The 19,389-nt window shown below is 35.7% G+C and overlaps 1 protein-coding gene across 5 annotated transcripts in view; it reads right to left on the reverse strand.

Moving 5' to 3' along the window:
• The window catches only part of Ecr (ecdysone receptor), a 389,856-nt gene that overhangs the window by 87,632 nt on the left and 282,835 nt on the right, over window positions 1–19,389 (reverse strand). For all 5 annotated transcript variants that reach the window (XM_089595624.1, XM_089595622.1, XM_089595623.1 and 2 more), the window contains one exon: window positions 2,286–2,501. In XM_089595624.1, coding sequence (XP_089451750.1) covers window positions 2,286–2,501 — 216 coding nt within the window. The remainder of the gene's footprint in view (window positions 1–2,285; window positions 2,502–19,389) is intronic.

A 19,389-nucleotide genomic window follows, 5' to 3' on the forward strand; every position in this document is an offset into this window, starting at 1 on the left:
CTTGATAGGGACATTTACCTTAAGTAAATAAAAAAGAAAAAGAAAAGAAAAAAAAAAATAATAATAAATAAACGAACAAATTGATACTTCTAATTCTCTTTTGTTAAATATGATGAAAACTTGTTTTAGTGGGAGATTATAACAGTAGATGAAAAGTGACAATCTTTAACGTTAATTTCAAAGGGCAAAATTTCTACAGATAAAGTGATGCATTATCTTTGGTTGGAGTTGAAGGAAATTTCGTACTATGAGCTGCTAGAACTGAAGCAGATCATTATAGTAGAACGTTATTATCAACAACAAACTGTTTGAGTAAAATTTCGGACGAAAAACGTCCATTTACTGGCCACGGACTACGTCCAGTGAAATTGTTGCACGATAACACCAGACCACACATTGCAAAACCTGTCCGTTAAACTTTAACATCTCTTGGCTGGAAAGGTCTACGGCATCGGGCATACTCTTCAGACCTTGTGCCAACTAGTTATTATCTTTTCAGATGTATGAATAATGCGCTCTAAGGTGAACACTTTTAAAAATTTAAAAAAGTGCAAATTGGGTTGATAATTTCTTCGCGTTGAAAAGCCAAAAATTTTTTAGTATAATGATCCATAAGTTACCGATTTGATGTCAGAAGGTGTTCGATAATACCAGAGAATATATTGATAAATAAACGTGTAAGGTTTTCTTGGTATAAATAAAGTTAAAAAATCAAAAACAGTTGCATTATTTTTGCAAACTATTTTTGCACGGTACCGCACTTTGAAAAAAAAAAATATCAAAATTAGTCTTGTAGTTTTCAAATTATAAGGTCTTTTCATAGCTCGGAAGATTTGAAGCCCCTTATTCACTTTTAAGCACTTACTCACCTGAGTCTGGCAGGCGCAGCAGATATCATGCAGTAGAAAAAAGTTTAATGGGCTGTCTTTTTAATTAACTGTGAACAGCGCCCTAAACTGCTTGATGCTCTCGCTCGCCATAGTTAGGTGAGCAGCAGTACCAAGAGTTTAGTGAAGCAGTTCTCTCAATTTTTGATTGGACTGCGCCATCATAGTTGGAACAATTACGAAATATGTTAGAAATAAGCTCGGAATTGAGGATTATACATTACATACTAACATATGCATGTAATAAATATTGACAAAATTATAAAATTAAATAAATTAACTTATTTAAATTTCTCTAGTTTTCAAAACAAATGTTAACATAAATTTCAAATTACAAAGCAAATGAAGTCAAAATTTATGAGTGTCATTTGATCAAATAGAAAAACGAATGACTGCATTTAATAAATTTGTGTTATTGAAGATTTGTTTACAGTTACTTCTCAAAAATCCTTGATTTAAAAAAGTACTTTAAAATTTTTCCAGTTATAAATGACCAAGTATTTAAGATCAAAGTAATTAAAAATTCGCTTTCAAATATTATACTTAGCTATTCCTGCTATTTTTTTTCGTAATTATTTCGTCAATAAATTTGATTGAGGACTTTTTTGAAAATATGAGATCAAATCCTCTAACTCGCCTGCACTATAGCCCCCAGATCCAAGCAGATAGGAGAGGAACGCTGTCTAAACAATCTAGTTTGTAGCAAAACGTTAAAGGTATTAAAAAACTTTAAGTGTAAAAACAAGCGAGGAAAAAATATAATTCCATGTCTTAAAGAAATTACCACACGAAAAATGCAAAACATAAATCCAACAAATAATGATAATTATCCTATTTTTTACCATACTTTTCGGCTTTGTTAATAGTTTATTACGCACTAAAGGGAAAAGGTAGTGGTCTCTTTTAGATAAGAATTCTATGTGTAGTAAATACTCAGAAAATGATACAGTACTTTCTTACTAAAGCATGTATGATTTTCTTCCTTCCTCCTCTGGAAATACGTATTCTTCAATTGATTTCAGGGATGAAAATGCTACATAACCTCACACGTAAAAATCACATTCACTGCTCACTACGAATGTATTGTGGCGTTTTTGCGTGAAAGGTGCCTTTTGAGCCGAAGGCAAGGATGTCCAACATGCAAAGAATAGCAAAAATTTTTCCCATGTGCAGTAAATATGATTTTTTTCTCAGAAGGAAAGCAGCACTTCGCTTCCTAAGACCAAGGGGAAAAATCCGTAGCTTTGATGGAAGTATGGAAAGAAATGTATTAAAGTTGTTTAAGAAACGAGTGCAGGAGATACTGTGTGTACCTTAATATGATCAATTAGAAAAATGTCTTAATTACAGATTTACATAGTCATGTTAACAAGATTGACATATAAATGTGTATATTACCGTGATCCTCTTTAGATCCTCATCATTAGGCTGTTCGTACTCGTCCTGAAAGTACACAAGCCTGTTGATAAGTTCCTCCTGCTCGGGGCTGACGTGCTTGATACCAGTCGTAAATGGTTCAGGATCTGGGTGCTCCATCTTGACGTAGCTAATATCAGCCGTACAAATGACACCTGTTGAACCATTCATTGTCGTACTATTTGGCTTATCCTTATCCTGTAAAAATTATCTTAGCATCAATGAGGCATGTGTCAAATTATAAGTTCCAAAGGTCTCCCAATAATCGTAATTCCAAAAAGTTATCAAGAATTAAGCTTCATTCAAAGAAAGTTTCCTATTTTTTTTTGTCTTGTACTAATGATAAGTTACAGACAAATTTTCAATTATGATCTCACTGTATAGATACACATACTCAACCAAAAAAGTTTTATCCAAACTGTAACCTGAGACGTAGATTTTTTATTTCAGCGCTTTATGCAGGTACTGACTCAGAGTGGAAACATGAGGTTTCATACCGGGATAAAGTTTTAAATAAATTTTTTTTTTTTTTTCATGACATATATGGTTTAGACCACGCGGTGGCTCAGTCAGCTAGGTTGTGGATTGGCACGCGGGAGATCGTGGTTCGATTCTTGACCAGTGCAACTTTTCGGGCAAGTACCTCTGTGATTTTTCACATGTGCTTTTTCACCACGCAATGCTCCTCGAGGAGGGTTTTTAGGCGACCTTCTCGCAGCAAAAATTGCCTAATTTCCCCCTACCCCCCTCCCAGTAACGGGAGGCCTCCAATCCCTTTCTTTGTCCTTCTCCCAAGTGCTAAGTGCCCATAGTAGTGCCCTTATCAAAGGAGCCGGACGTAGAGCACTCTAATATAAATATGTATATATATATATAGTTTACGATACATAAAAAAAAAGGAAGTATGATTTCACAATGTAAAAATGTCGTAGACTTGCCAAAAAAAAAAGAAAAATGCGGAAGGTCACAAAAAAAGAATTCTGCGCGTTTTAGAAAAAATTTTCATTTTTTCAGAATAAAAAGGGTCGAGATAAATCTTAAAAAGATCATATTTTAACACAAATAAAATTAGTTATTTTAAGAGTTTTTGAATGAACAATTACTTACGAATCTTAGAATTCTTAATATAGTTATGATAAATTGTACCCTTTTAAATGAACTAAGAGTCTTCTTAAGTTGTACAACTAATGTTTAAAAAAAATGAATTTCTTTGTGGCACAGCATACACTTTTTGGGTAACACCTGGAGTATTTATACCATTAGTAATATTATACCTTCTTGTAATCATGCATAAACAAAATTAAATGAAGATATTTTATTCTAATAAATACCTACTTTTGTTGTGTATTTAGGCTTTACGGAAATCTCAGAACATATAGCATTATATTAATATCCAAAAATTACAACTTTTCAGTTTCTTCCAAATCAAATAGACCAGCAAAATTAGATTTGGCATGCATAATACACAGTAAGGTGAAAACTTGTGACTCTATTTTTTCGATCACGCGCATCACGGAAAAAGTAATAAAAAAATTGTGAAGGACAGCAGCTAAAGCGTGTGCTTGAATACATTTTTGTTGCCTTCGGCTGACAGTTTAAAATCGTAATTTTTTATAAGTATAGAAGGCAAATTTTTTATGTTGAAAAAAAGGTTTTCGAGAGATGATTTTTTTCATGTTTTCGATAATTCTCTATTGATTAAGTATACCCTTAAGTAAAGGCTTACTGTAGGCTTCAATCAAACAAAAATGCCACATAATATTTAACTTTAATTATATGGTGTAAAATATATTGGTGTTAAAGGATGGTAGATTTTGTACCTGGTGGTGCATATTAAGCGCGTCGCGGGCGTCTCAAGAAAAAAAAAAACAGAGATAGGAGAATATTTTTTTTTAATACATTGTTTTCTCTGCATAAAATTAAATTACTCAAAGTGCCTGAGGTAGACTGTAAACTGTGCTGCAAAATGATGTATCATGGGGTAAATTTTTTGAAATCAGGAAATAGTTTTTTAATAAGTAGAGTGTACTGGTTTCATTATTAAAAAACAATTATTAATAACATACTTGTATAAATTAATTAAAAAAATAATTATCTAATCCATTTTATTAGATGCAGATTATAAATTGACATAAATGAAAAAATAGACTAGAGACTACGCTTTCTTTTAATACTGTTGGATATTTTTTATTTAAAAAAACAATTTTATTTTGAGTTTCTTAAAAAGTCTGGAGGAAATAATTTTGCAATAACGTTGAAGAAATTGGCTCGTATTCTGAAAGAGTGTATACTTCAAAAACACGGTCACTACTCGTTTTCGACTTCTATAACGTCGCAATTTACGTCCACTTCTGCACTTTCCTCTTCATTGACTATGTCATTAATCGTGTCCTCAACGTCTTCAAATATTGTATCTATGAACTCTTTCTGTTTCTCCTGAGTACTGTCACAGCTGTGGCCATAACAGTGCTTGCATAATAGAGTACACGGAAGGCCAACCTTTTTGCGTGTACAACGCCTTGTACTAAAATTTTTTTGACAGTTACAGGATACCTAAAATCTAAAAAAAAAATATATCATGTACAATTCATCCATCTTAAACTGAGATGTGCAATGTGTATATTCGTGGTTGTATACGAGTGTGTACACATTTTTCGCAAATTGCCTGCAAAAACAAGCTTTATCTGCGGAAAAAAACGTAATATAAAGTTTTATTGTTAAATGAAATTGTATAAAATTTAACAAAGTAATTTACACAAAATAAACAACTACTATATTTACTTTTTTTTCAAATGTGTAAATCTAGTGTATCACGTTTTCAAAACACTTCTTATCCGATAATATCCTTTGAAAATATTTCCAAAAAAGGAAAACAAAAATATATTGCAGACAAAAAAATTACCAAATATAGTAGATCGTCAGGTGCAGCTTGTTTTTCTATGAATGTTGGAGTCAACATAAAATTAGTCCTCTTCCAACCCCACTCTTCTGGGTTCAACGTATTACCAAGCCGCTGCTAGAATTAATAATAGCATCCTTTTATATGCTCCAGTAATGCTTAATTTGTTGGTGATAATGAAGATAGAAAATCTTTCTTTCTTGATTTTGCTATTGATGTCATATATAGCTTGTAGCGCAAGTCATTGATATCACTTGCTGCTTGCGAGCTATTGCTTTCGTACATGCGTAAAGCAAAGATCTCTGCAGATTTGTAAAGCTCTTGGATTTCTTTATCTTTTTCACTGAATGGTGCTGCAACGGCCTTCAGTTCAAGATTTGTAGTGAACACAGAGAGAAATCTTTTTTTCTCAGTTTCGAAAAAAGGGTAAGTAGAGTCACATTCCCCAAACGCATGAGCAAACATTACATATGACTGCATATCTTTATTTAAATATGCATCGTAAATGACTTTAGCCATCTTTCCCTGTGAAATTCTATAAAATAAACAAATCATTGATGCCTTAAAAAATTCCAATAGCAATTATAAGCAAGTCAACGTCGTCTCCTATTAATACTATGGGATTTGATACTTGCTTTGTTAACTGTATTGCTGATGTGACAATAAGTGCATCTGCATCCTCTGTAGCAATGAAAGTTTGAATATTTAAATTATTTTAACAGATTGACAGCAATTGAACAAAATTAAATTTATTGACAACATTTCACAAAAAATTTGATTAGTTCACTGGCACCAAGTTTTCCGGATTAATATCGACATCTGCACCGACAGATTTTTCTTTTCTCCGGTATTGTTCGTACTACTTTACTCCGATAATTTCGCTGTTGTATCCCTCGAGCACTATTTCGCAGTTTTCTTTAAACTTGCGTTGTAGAAAAGTGTAATACACGTCAAAAATCTGTTAAAATGCGGCTACACTACGTAATAAAGTAGCCATCTCCCATGTACAACGTACTGACAATTCGGCAACGTTTCAGGAGATTGTAAACTAGGTTTCAACATTTTATACAATTCAGACTTTGTCGACTTTTTCATTGAGCCAGACTCATCAAAAATACTTAATGGATAAGGTGACAGTTTAAACGTCACGGCATTCCGTGTTCCGTGTGAAAAAAGGCATGTGCCGATGCAATTTATTTATTTATTTTTTATATCTATTTCATGGGCAGATGACAGTGGCTTAACGATGTACACAGTCGACAGTGGAATAGTTTCCGCACTTTTTCCAGTCATAAGTTGCATTATCTTCCTGCCTCTTTTAACGGCCATTTGACAATTTATATTTTCCCCTCCCAGAATACTGGTTAAAAGCGATATGAGTTTGTCTCTGCCTCTGAATGTTTCATGCTCGGTTAGCCAGAATGATAATTTCTTTATATGTTTCCTGTCTTTTTTTATGCACCCACTTAGCGAATCGACTTACTGCTCGCTCGACTTCGATTTATAATTGCAATACTCTTCCAAACATCCCATGATATTTACAGCAGCAAGCACGCCGTTCAGGTGGTAAGCTATAACGCTCCTTGTTACTCCTCGCCCATGTACCAAGTCAGTCGCGAAAAATCTATTTAATGTTTACTCAATCACTAAGTCTAAAGCTAAGCCCGAGAAAGCTTCATCAATTTAACGAATTGAGAAGAAACCGTCTTTGCTAATCTCATCGAATTTATCAGGATCCATTCGAGATTCTAACTAAGCAAAATCTTGTAAATAAAGTTGTGCACTTTTTGCATGAGCGAAATGTCCAGCTGCGTTAAATATCGGCAACGTTGCTTCAATCCTTTGCAAGTATAATTTCCAATCCGCAAGACGCTCAGCTTCCATAAAGTTCAGCATAATTATAATACACTAGCAGCCCCCCCGCACAGTGGGATAAACTGATATTTTTTGTTTCAAAACTATGTAAACTTCCTTAGAAGAAATATTTTTTCATGAAAGTTTTTGGATTTTATAGGTATAATGACAAGGAATAACGGAAAATTAAGGAGAAATGTAAAAAATGAAATCCTAATCTACAAATTTTGGATTATTTCAGAAATTTTTCAATTTATTTATTTATTTTTTTTTTCTGTTGGAAAATAAAATTTAAAGAGCTGATATTAAACCTTAATATTTATTTTACATACATTTTTCATTTTTTTAAATAAGGTATCAAAATCACGTCTAAAAAGTGACTTTTTTGTCAAAATCAAGCATCATTCCAAAAAAAAATTATTTTCTTCAGAAAGTTTTCAGAAGTGTAAGTGTTGTGGCTAGGAGTGATGAATAACTACTCAATGATGTAAAAAAAAAAAATTAACCTATATACTCATGTGGTATTTGGAAATTTTTTTCGTGTTTTGAAATTTCTTTTTTTGTTCTTTTTTCAATATTATTGTTATATGCAGCGATAGATAAAACAGGGCACAGTTACATGGCTTATAGCTTTAGTTACTGAGCCTTGACACGGAGGTAAACTGATTTGCGTATTACACCGGGCGCCAAAATAGGTGAGTGTATTAAACTCAAGCAAAGTGCATTACCATCCTTGCTTTATCCGGTCCACGCATTCCGAACAAACTTATTCTATTGATTCTCATAATTTACGTGTTTGGGGCTTACTGTTGTGAATCGCTGTTGAATGTGTTTATAGATTTTTAATTTAGTGATTACGATTTGTACTTTGTGTGACTTCGCACTGAAAATGTTTGAGCTTACGTTGATATTAGCTGCAGTAGTGCTATTTGTATGTAAGAAATTTTTACTTCTGTTGATTTAAGTCAAAGCTGCATGTCATCGAAATATCTCGGGACTCCTTATATTGATGTTGAGCCCTTATAGAAAATTTGTATTTTTTAAAAACTTAAATGATCTATAAATAATTCTATTAATCTACTGTTTGATGTGTGTTTTAACGAAAAAAATTGCAAATGCTCAATAAATTCTTCAAGAAATAAAATGAATCAGGACAAAATTTATTGCAATCACTTTTAATTATATAACGAAAGGTAACATCTCGTGCCTATGAAATAAAACTTACATGTTCATAAATAGTTTCAGAAAATTCAGTATGTCATTGACATTTTTTGATCCACCGACTACTTCTTTCCAATAATTTATTGAACAGCTATTTTCACGCAATGAAATGAGTTTATGAACGAAGCTGGTGATTAGAAAAACTAAGCAAGCACAACTTTATTTCGATGACATGCGTATAGTGAGGAAAAAATTAATGTAAGAATTAGATAATATTATGATAAAGATTTTTAGTTGAAACCGTGTTCTCTTAATTTGCATTCAATGAATAAAGTTATTAACGTAAATCAAATAAAAATTTATTATTAATTAACATATACCAAACTGAGATAGTCTGTAAATTAGTCGGTATATTAACTTTATATGATATACTGAATGGGCGTTTACAATTGCTGTTTTTTTTACCTATATGAAATCACTGTCATCTCATTTCGTATACGTCAATAATTTTAGAGTAACTTTCAAATTTCTCTTAAAAATAGAATGCCAAGCTACCCAACTAACCAAAAAAGTAGACAGAAAAAAGTTTCAAAAGGATGTCCCCCTACAGCAAAGAAGGGTACTGGTAAAGGAGGACGACCACGTATTGAAACAGAAAAGGCCAGTTCGAGCACCTTATATAGGCGAGCCTACGAAGTGTTAGATTATGTCAAATATAATATTGAATTGTTGAAATTAGCAGTGAAGTTATGCCAAATTCATCTTGCTAAAAATAATACTCTTGAAGAAATGAGTAGAACAGATTACTACATAGAAGAGATGGAAGTTGAAGATCATACTGTACAGCCAAGTACTGAAATTGCTGAATACAGGCATTTTCCTAAGTCGGCTCTTGATTTTACTGCGAACATGATTTTAGTAAGAAGTCGTATGTAGCTCTAGCCAGGGATTTGCGTATCAGAAAATATAATATTTACCCTTCTTACTCAATGATACATAAAGAGATGAAGAATTGCCTCGTATTACCCTATGATGTACATACAGAAGTTGAAATTCGCGTTTCTCTCCAGAATATTTCAAATAAAACAGTGCACCAACTATGTTCTGCAGTAGCAACTTCTTGGAGCAAACAGGACTTACAACACTTGCAGCTAACTGTGACACTTGGGTTTGATAGCTCTTCTGGTCATTGTAACCCACAGCAAGGCTACACCGATTCAAATGTTATTAATCAAGATCTTTTGCAATCTTTGTTTGTTTCTAGTATGCTCATTCTCCAACTACAAAGTCGATCTAAGTAGATCTATAGTAAGTAAATTGACTGTTTATCGTTTGTATCGTTTGCACAGTGAAAAATGTGTCATAAAAAATTTTATGATTTAAAGAAGGCCTTATTTAGAGTAATTTTAACTGGGAATATAAATATTTTTACACAAGTAGTAAATTTTATATAATCGATAATATCTGCATCAACATGCAAAAAATTTTATACGAGAAAAATTTCTTGGGTCTTCAAAACTATACTCGTATCTTCTTAATATCTGCCTTATCACTTTGTCATTTGATCTCTTCGAATATATGTTTTATACTATTCGAAGTGAGAGCAACGTCTAATCATCGGGCGTCCTTAATACATTATGATGCTTGGTCAATAAAAACAGCTGTCTCAGCACAAAATTTAGGAATTATCGTAGAGATTATTTTGGTAATATAAATACTAAATTATTTTGTTACAGCTAATTGCACATGGAAGAATTTGAGCCCACAGAGTTATAGATTCTCTAGACCAGTACGAATTGCATTAGAGAAGGAAACGCTGGAGTCTATACTTACAGAGTATAATCGTTTAAACCGTGAAATATCCACACTCACATCATATGCATTTCAGTTAGATAATGGACAAGAAGCAGAAGTGTCATTTAAAGTTTTTTTTACATTAGTAGACGGAAAATGTGTAAACGCAATCGTAGGAAACAAAGCTACATGTAGGTGCAATATTTGCTTTTGCACTGATTCTCAATTCAATAAAGACGTATCAACCAATTTTTATCCCATTGATGAATTATTTATGGAGCTTGGCCTTGGTCTTCTACATGCTGAAATAAAAGCTTTTGAAAATCTTACCCACACATCATACAGATTTCCTTTGCAAACATGGACGATTTATGCTAATATTAAAGGTGAAATATAAATTAAAAAACTTTTCGTTTTGCTAGTCCGTAGCACATGCAGTGACTGTAATTAATGTGTGTCTTTCGTGTGTAACTAAATAAAGGATACGAGATATTACTTTCTAATGAAAATTGCAAGACGTAATTGTAATAATTATGCCACGTTATCGCACTGGAAATTACGAAAAAAAAATTTTTACTTTTTTCAGACCTTACACAGCAGGGTTTATTACTTTTTTTAAGTGACGCAATACAATTTTTAATTTTAAATAAAAGTCCAAACAATTGGACGAATTTGTCACTCAGTTGCATTTGATGTGTCCTTAAGGTTGTACCTTCTAAGTTTGACCAATCATTTAGATGTAAATAACTATTATTTACCCATAGATATTCAAGTAAAAACACACATACCATCGTTTTGAGTACTTGAGTTAGCATGCACATGCGATTGGGTTTTCCACATGAAGTCGGAAATTGATTGCTATTGGATATTTTAATGAATAACTGTATTAGAAAACTTAAATTTACAACGTTTCTTCAGAAATATAATTGTATATCCAAAGTATTCTTAAATATAAATATTATTGATCATGAACGAAGTTGGCTTTTGTCAAATGTAGCTATTACGTCTTGCAAAAAAGTTCACATTTTTACTTGTTAAAAAAAATGAAGTGTCAAATAAGTAACCTAACTATGTTAGTTTGCATAGTAATTTTCATATTATTTCAGAAAAGGCAGATGAGTGAACTCAAATTGCACGAAATAGAATTTACGAAAAGTTCAAGGTTCGAGTTGACCACGTTCTTCAAGGGCATGGTATCACTACAAACGGTAACGTTGCTCGAAAATGCTTCGTGGAACCAGAAAAATTTGCTGAAGTTCTTGAACTAGATAAAACGCTGGTGAAAAATGTTTCTCTCTTAATATCATTATTTAAAAGCAAGCACGCACTAGTTCTGAGCAAAATGAGTACACTGTGTATTGAAACTTATAAAAAGTATTACGAATGTTATCCATGGGCGAAAATAAGCCCCACATTACACAAATTGCTTGTTCATAGTTGTGAGATCGCGAAAAAGTTTCCTTTACCTTTAGCATATTTTTCCGAAGATTGTAGTGAAAGCTGGCACAAGTATTATCGCAGAAATTGAACTGAACACACACGACAAATAAGCAGGAAGCTTAGAATTCTGGACATTTTTAATAGGGCAGTTTACATGACAGACCCTATCATTTCATTAGAGTACATTGAACAAAGACAACGGCTAAAGGCGAATCATAAAAACGTTCAAGACTTAAGTGGATTCACGCGATCACAGTAAGTAAAAGCACTTATTTAGTCTCTAAAAAGTTCTTTTTTAACTTGTAAATTTCAGTGTAATATTGAATAAAATTAGAGACAGTCAACAAGTAATAGATTTCAAAAATCAATACAGGCATAATATTATACATTACCATTGTTAAAAAACCATAATATCCTATTTCTCCATGTAAATGTAGTAATTGTATCGAAAACTCTAATTACAGTTGTATTATACGCTAGGGGAAAAAAAAGATTACATAATGAATTTGTCATTCTGTGTGCAGTATCTTAAACTTGTTATATTCACTAAGCAAAACAACTATTTTGTTTTTTAATCAAAAGTTAGATTCAATTGTACTAATTATTGAATTTTAACTGAACAATTTTATTTCGTTTCAAACCAAGAATACAGTTGCAATTAATTTACCGGCTTCTTAAAAATACTTTTAAACATTTGTGTACATCATCACGAAACTTTAATGAGATCTTACATTTGATTAAAATTACGTCTTGATCCGTAGAGTAGTAAATTATATGATATTTTCTTGATCACTTTACTTACAAAAGCGATGAATACTTTTCAATAAAATGTTGCCACTTAGTACATCTTATATGGCTATTATTTTGAATACCTAATGTAAAGTAAAAAATAGACTGTTTTGTCTCTTTACTATGGTATTTAAGCAATATTTTAGAATTTAGTATTACTCTGTTTAATAAATTTTAATACCCATAATGGTGAGATAGACTAATTATTATGTGAATATAATCAAAATAAACAATATAATTAATTTTTGCAAGGTTATTGGAGAATGAAATCATGTTAGAAATATAAACGAAAATAGTCATAAAAAGTATTTTCGTGTCAAAGTATTATTCATGATAGATATTAACCGATGTCAATCATGAAATTATAAACATTTGCAGGAAGAACGACGATGATATAAGGGACACGAAAACGGAATCCGAGTCAGAGTGAAACAAGCACGTAATAATTTAAAAGCATCCATGACATAATCGCAATTCATCGTTTCTCTATTATTATATGATTATAATTATCAAAGGCATCAATTTGATCGAGCTACTTTGTATTCCAGAGAAATCTAATATTAGGAGAACGAATAAAGAGAACAAGAAAGAATTTTCAAAACACGAAAATAATTTCTAAATACCACAAGAGTATTGTAACGTACGGTAGTATGGGTGAGAGTCTACGCTCCCTCTCCTCAAACCTCATAACGAGGGGCCCTAGGGCCAAGGGGAGGGAGGTGCGAGCAAGGAGAGAGTCTATTCGGGGAGTACACGACGAGCCTCTCAAGGGAACATACGCGCTATCTTGCCTATGATTATGGTATCTTGAATAAAGGTCCTTGAAGTAATAAGTGTTGATCATTCTCGTGAAGCAACTCCTTACCAATATCTTCCCTACGTAACAGTTTTGGTACTAAGTGTGGGGTACGGTGAGAGTCGGAATTTTTTTTTTTACTTTTATTACACGCGTTTCAAAAAATTCCGCCGAGAAGCACACATAGTGCAGTGCCGCGAAAACGCAACGATTTGAAATCAAGAAGTCGAGGATCCAACCAGAGGCAAGAGGACCAGTTTAGAAGCAGCGGTTACAGCAGCCCGGAAGCCAACAGGACTAGGGTACCAATCGCCGATAATCACAAAATCAAGGGGAGAAAAGACAAGGAAAATGATCTCCAAAACCTCATTTCTATTGATGTGCATATCGACGTGCATGTGAGTACATTTTTAGTAAAATTAATTTTATCAGTTACTCCCGAGGCACTTATTAGGTTGGGGAAAATCTTTTTAATTTCGATATATGTTTATTATTTCGCCTGTTACCCTTTTTTTTAGCGGTTTTTCTATTGAATCTCGAAACGAAAATAGCGTGAGACAACAGACTTAAACAACCAGCAGACTAGGGGGACTTGGGCATAACGAACGTGAAACAGAAGGGTTTTATAAGTAGGTTTTGTACACAGACACAGGAAACGTCTGGAAATAATAAGTCGCACCCATATCGGCTGAAGTATTCATCACTATTCTTATTGTTATAATTTTTTTTTTAAGAAAGCAAACGACAGATACCCCTAAAAAGATATCTCTTTATTTACCACCACAAAAATAAATCGCAAAATTAAAGAAAGCAAGTGCAAGACGAACACCGCCCTTCTACTATCTCACCCCACCTCTTATTATACTTTCGTCCGGTTATTATTAAGCCGCGACACAAGTCATTAAACGCAGGCAAATCGCGAGGAGATTAAATGAGCTCTGCTCTCTTCTCTGTCAGAGAAGAAAAAAAAAGTAGGAAAAATGATTCATCTCGGCGACATTACCCATAAGTCAGAAAGCGACAACGAGGGCCTGGGTAATATAATAACCGACATGTGCAGACCAGAGCCCAGTAGAAAACAGCAAAAGGAAAAAATGAACGAACAGATGTTGGAACTAGAGCTGGGACCGGAGGGGTGTGAGGAACTGGACATTCTAGACAAGAAAACCAAGGCGATAGTAATGGGCCTGTTTTCAAAGATTAGGGCAAAATTAAAGAAAGCGGAGGAAACGGACGCACAACACAGAACGGTCACAAAGATCGTCTAAAGTTTATCACCGGAAAAGATAAATTCCAAAGGTATGTTTCGTGACTCAAAAACAAACAAGGGACTTGAGAACAGAGGGGACGGTCTTCTTTTGGGCGAACGAGTCATCGGGTAAAGCGTGAGAAGAACCGAGGAAATATGCGAAGCTCGAGCAGACAGAACGAATACGCTGGAGACACAATGGGGCGTGGCAGAGAGACAAGGGTGGCCAAATTTTACTGCAACTGGCTTCGAATATAAAGAGCCTGGGAATCCCGGGATAAGAGACTTGCACAATCAACAGCTACTGAACAAAATAAAAAATATGAGCGATGAACTGGAAAGGATGAAGGAAGTCGCGCTCACAACAGCGATACCTCAATAGAATAGTAACTATACAAACCGAGTCGATTATGAGGCAAATAGGGATAGAATGTGGGGTGATACAGACCACACTAGACCGCAGAATCACCAACGCAGACCACAGAATGCGCAGCATAACATTCTGCCCTCGCTCGGTCATATGGCGGCAACATCCCGTTTTTTGATGGCCATCCAATCAATCTGCCGCTATTCGAAAGGATGGTGAGGATGACTGTGCAAATGGTGGGCTGGGATGAAGAATTATTTTTCCTCGGCACGCTTGCGAGCAGACTGAAAGGAAAAGCGGCTGAACATTTTGCGCCCAGACTGGCCCAGTTTGAAACGGTGCAGGAATTTCTTCGGGAACTGTCGAGGAGATACGGCAGCATCAAGACACGCCAATGGCACAGCTGAAAATAATCAGGCAGCAAAGCCAAGAATCAATAGAGGACTACAGTGGAAGAGTACAAGGACTGTACAATATACTGACAATGCTACATGACTCGAATCCGAGCCTGTTTCCGATTCAAAAACAGGTTCTGAAAGAAAGCGCAGAAGCAGAGGCAGTCAAGCAATTCACATACGGCTTGCATCCAACGTACAGATGTAAGATCACATGCTTGAACCCGAGGACCCTCTGCGAAGCAATCATAAAGGCGCTGAAAATAGAGAGCAACCTTAGTTTGCAGCATGCAAAAGCGGTGAGTGCACTGCCTACATATAATACGACAACCAAGACGGGGCCACTAGTAAATCTAGCAAGCAAGGAAGAAAAAAGAACGAAGATTACTAAAGGGGCACAAGGGGCAACAGCAAGTGAAAAACGCTGTATTTACTGCGATGGCCGAACCGGACACTCAGTCGAGTAATGCCAAAGATTGATGGCTTTGATAAACGACAGGAAAACATCAAGAGATAACGGGAGGAAACCAAAAGGAAACTGCAACTATTATCAGAGACCGGGACGCTATGCGAGAGACTACTGCTTGCGTAAGCAAGACAGAGAGGAAGAGGAGAAACAGTAAAATGAAGGGTATAACCAACCCGTAGAAAATACCAATATCAACAGAAACGCCTATAATCACGGGAACGGAAATGACAATTCGCACAACAATAATTACAACAATTATAACAGGGGCTATAACAATGGCCCATCAGAGCCGTACTACAGAAATGATAACTACTACAACAAGAAAAACAATAACAATACTGGAAATAACGGAAACAATAATTACAATAGTGGAAATAACGGAAACAGCAATTAAAATAATAAAAATACCAATTATAATGATAGAAATGATTACAATAACAGGTACAATAACTACAATCCTACGGGCAGTAATTATTACTCCAACCACGGCTACGGTGACCCTTATGATAACAACAACGGGGAAACATTCAACCGTTATAAGAACAACAATAAGAATCAGGATAGTAGGGACAGCTATAATACAAAATTTATAAGACCTGGGCCACTACAAGAGAGGGGCCCACCGCAGCAAAGAAACGGCGAATATGGCCCTGACAATAGGAGAGACGCACCCACGGCTTTAAACTCACAAGATGTTCGGCGTGCTCCTCAAACGTCCAACATGAAATAGATAAAGAAACGGAGAGAAGCGTGTCCGGCGAGAGAGAAGGTGCGAGAGAGAAGCAGTGCGAGACAAAAGGCGAAGCGAGAAGAAGTGGAGGCGGAGACGCACAACAGTCCGAATACTAACGCAGTACAGAAAAAAAACAGAATGCGAAAATACTCCTAGACAACGGGGGGGGGGGCAAACGCACAAGAAGAGGGAGGAGAGTCTACAAAAAAAGTAATCGGATCAAGGCGCCGGATACATATATAGAGAATGACGAACCCAAGCTTTTGGAGTGTGACGAAGAAATGGAGCAGCTTTCCAGGAAAACTATAAAACTCGCGAAAACAGGGAACATGCCACCATCGGTCCAGTTACGGGGACCACAGTTAAAGAATGAAAAGGCGACTTTTTATGCAAATACAGGCGCAGAGATTTCGATTGTAAAGGAAAATTTTCTTAGCACAGACATGCTAATAGACAGTAGGTATCGAGTGGCTATTATCGGCGTGACTCACGGAGCACTCAAAACATTGGGCACAGTACAGGCTCGGTTACAAGAGCTGGAGTGCACTTTACATGTTGTCCCCCATGACTTCCCTATTGACGCGGAAGGAATTATAGGGTGGGATACTTTCAAGCGATATCGGGGCCAGATAAGCGCCGCCGAGAATATGATTAGATTAGATAATGTAGAGATACCACTGTTAAAGCCGGAGTGTTTTAAAATACCTGCAAGATCGAAACAAATTATTTATGCGTGAATAAAAAATGGTAGAAATAAAGCAGAAAATGGCTGGATACCCCTCCAAGAAATGGAGGAGGAAATATTATTTGGGAACTTTATAGCGAGTAATATTAACGGGAAAATAGTTGCAGAATGTATGAATATGAGTGATGAGACGAGATATGTGCCTGTTTTGGAACTGGAGCTGCTTAATAACGAAGAAATTTACCGGAAGCACTCAGACTTTGAAAGGGACAATGTTGAAAGTTTGAGGGAAGCAGTGATGATGTTATTTAATGGAGAAATAAACGATGATAAAGAAAAAACAAAAAATTTTGCGAGAGATGAAGAAAAGCTAGGAAAACAGAAACGGGTAGACAGAATCATGCAACTCGTAGACACAGCCGGTTGCAACGATGAAGAAATGGAGCATATGAGAAGATTCATCGAGTCAATCCCTTACGTATTTGGCCTTGACGGAGAACCTCTGAAAGCCACGCATCTTGTCAAACACCGGATAAAGACGACAACAGATAAACCAATAGTTGCAAAGAGGTACAGATACCCACCGTCAATTAGAGACCGAATGAAGACAGAACTAGAGAAAATGCTAGAGCAGGGGATAGTGGAACCATCTACCTCCCCGTACAGCTCAAACACTTGGATAGTAGCAAAACAACCGGGGCTAAACAACGAAAAACGAGTAAGGGTCGTCACAGATTTTTGTCTGCTTAACGAAGTCACGGTGGGATCGTGCTATTCATTAGCATTTTTAAGTAATATTTTAGAAAACCTGGCATCTGCGCGCTACATTACAGTAGTCGATCTCAAGTCAGGATTTATTCAAATTGAAGTACACGAAGATGACGCGCACAAAACGGCATTTTTGGGGCCAGACGGGCATGATCAATACAAAAGAATGCCCATACGGTGTAAAGACTCGCCAAACACATTTTTAAGAGCAATTGCGCTAGCACTCGCAGGCTTGCAAGGTCATGAGATCGAAGTGTATCTTGAAGACATAATGGTTTTTGCAACCAATCTTGAAGAGCATGGGGAGCAATTTACTAAAATATTGAAACGATTATCAGACGCAAACTTGACAATCGAACCCAAGAAGTACCAATTTTTTTAAGAGGAAAGCAAAGGTGTTGGGCCATATCTTAGGTAATGGACAAATAAAGACCGATCCTAAGAAGATCGAAGCAGCCAAAAAATACCCACGTCCGACAAACGTAAAAAAGTTAAAAAAATTTTTGGGATTTTCCAGATATTATAGACGATTCATAAAAGGCTATGCGAAAATCGCCCGACCCCTATCTATGCTATTAAAGAAGGGCACAAAATTTACGTGGAGTGGCAGCGAAGAAAACGCATTCAAAACTCTTAGCAAAATACTGTGTAGCGGACCAGTGCTCGTTGCTCCAGACTTGGAAAAACCCTTTATCGTCACGACAGACGCGTCAGATTACGCGATTGGAGCGATCCTTAGTCAGGAAGATATCGGAAAAGATAGACCGTGTGAGTACGCGTCGAAGTTATATACCGCCCGGGCGTAAACAACGGACCACCAGACGCATTATCGCGAAACCCAATACTAAAAGAGAGGGAAGTGAATCCCGAACGGCCACGCCAAGAGCTATACCAGCTAGCAGACGAACAAGAGAATGAAGAACTGGCCAATAGCGACGGTCCACCGGCGCGCATATTTAGAGTACGGGCAACTCGTAAGAAAAGAATTCAAGGCAACCCGAAGAAAATAAAAATCCATGGCATCGACTCAGAAAACTCGAACGGTATAACACGAAATGAGCATGATATCGTGGCGAGAATAGTGAAAAAGGTTTAGATATGAGTACAGAAGGTCAAGAAAACGGCGATGCGGACTCTGAATCAGAGGAACCCAAGGAAAACAATTGGCCGGTGCAGCAAGCACTAAGGAATCAAAACAAGGGAAAAGTACGAGAGGTTGCAGAAAAAGGAGAATTAATTTCGCAGGAGACAGCAGACGAAAAATTAGGTTACAACAAGAAAGAGCCAGGCTTTCAAAAGGGAATAACTGCTACAAGTACGCCAAAAATACTAGCACGAAGAGAAAAATTACGAAAGGCACGCAAACGACAACTTGACACTTTACATAGACATAAACCGCGCTTTTTAATTACACAACTGACGACGAATCCGAAGAGAGAAATAGTAATAGCTAATTGTGATACACCATTACAAAACGTTACTAGCAAAAGTTAGGAAGTAATTACAGAGGAACAGGAAACTTTTACAGAAGGAAAGAAAGAAAGCGTTAAACAAGCGAAGGAATTTTCAACAAATAAACAAGAAGAGCCGAACATACACGATTTATTAGAGGGAAGATCCGACGAACTACAGGCTCTAGTAATGATAGACATTAAAAAGCGAGACGTAGAAGGCAGATCGGGAATGA

The sequence above is a fragment of the Copidosoma floridanum genome, unplaced genomic scaffold (assembly GCF_036245765.1).
Source record: "Copidosoma floridanum isolate Cflo_tuat_1 unplaced genomic scaffold, Cflo_Japanese_pri ptg000026l, whole genome shotgun sequence".
NCBI classification, from domain to species: Eukaryota; Metazoa; Arthropoda; class Insecta; order Hymenoptera; family Encyrtidae; genus Copidosoma; species Copidosoma floridanum.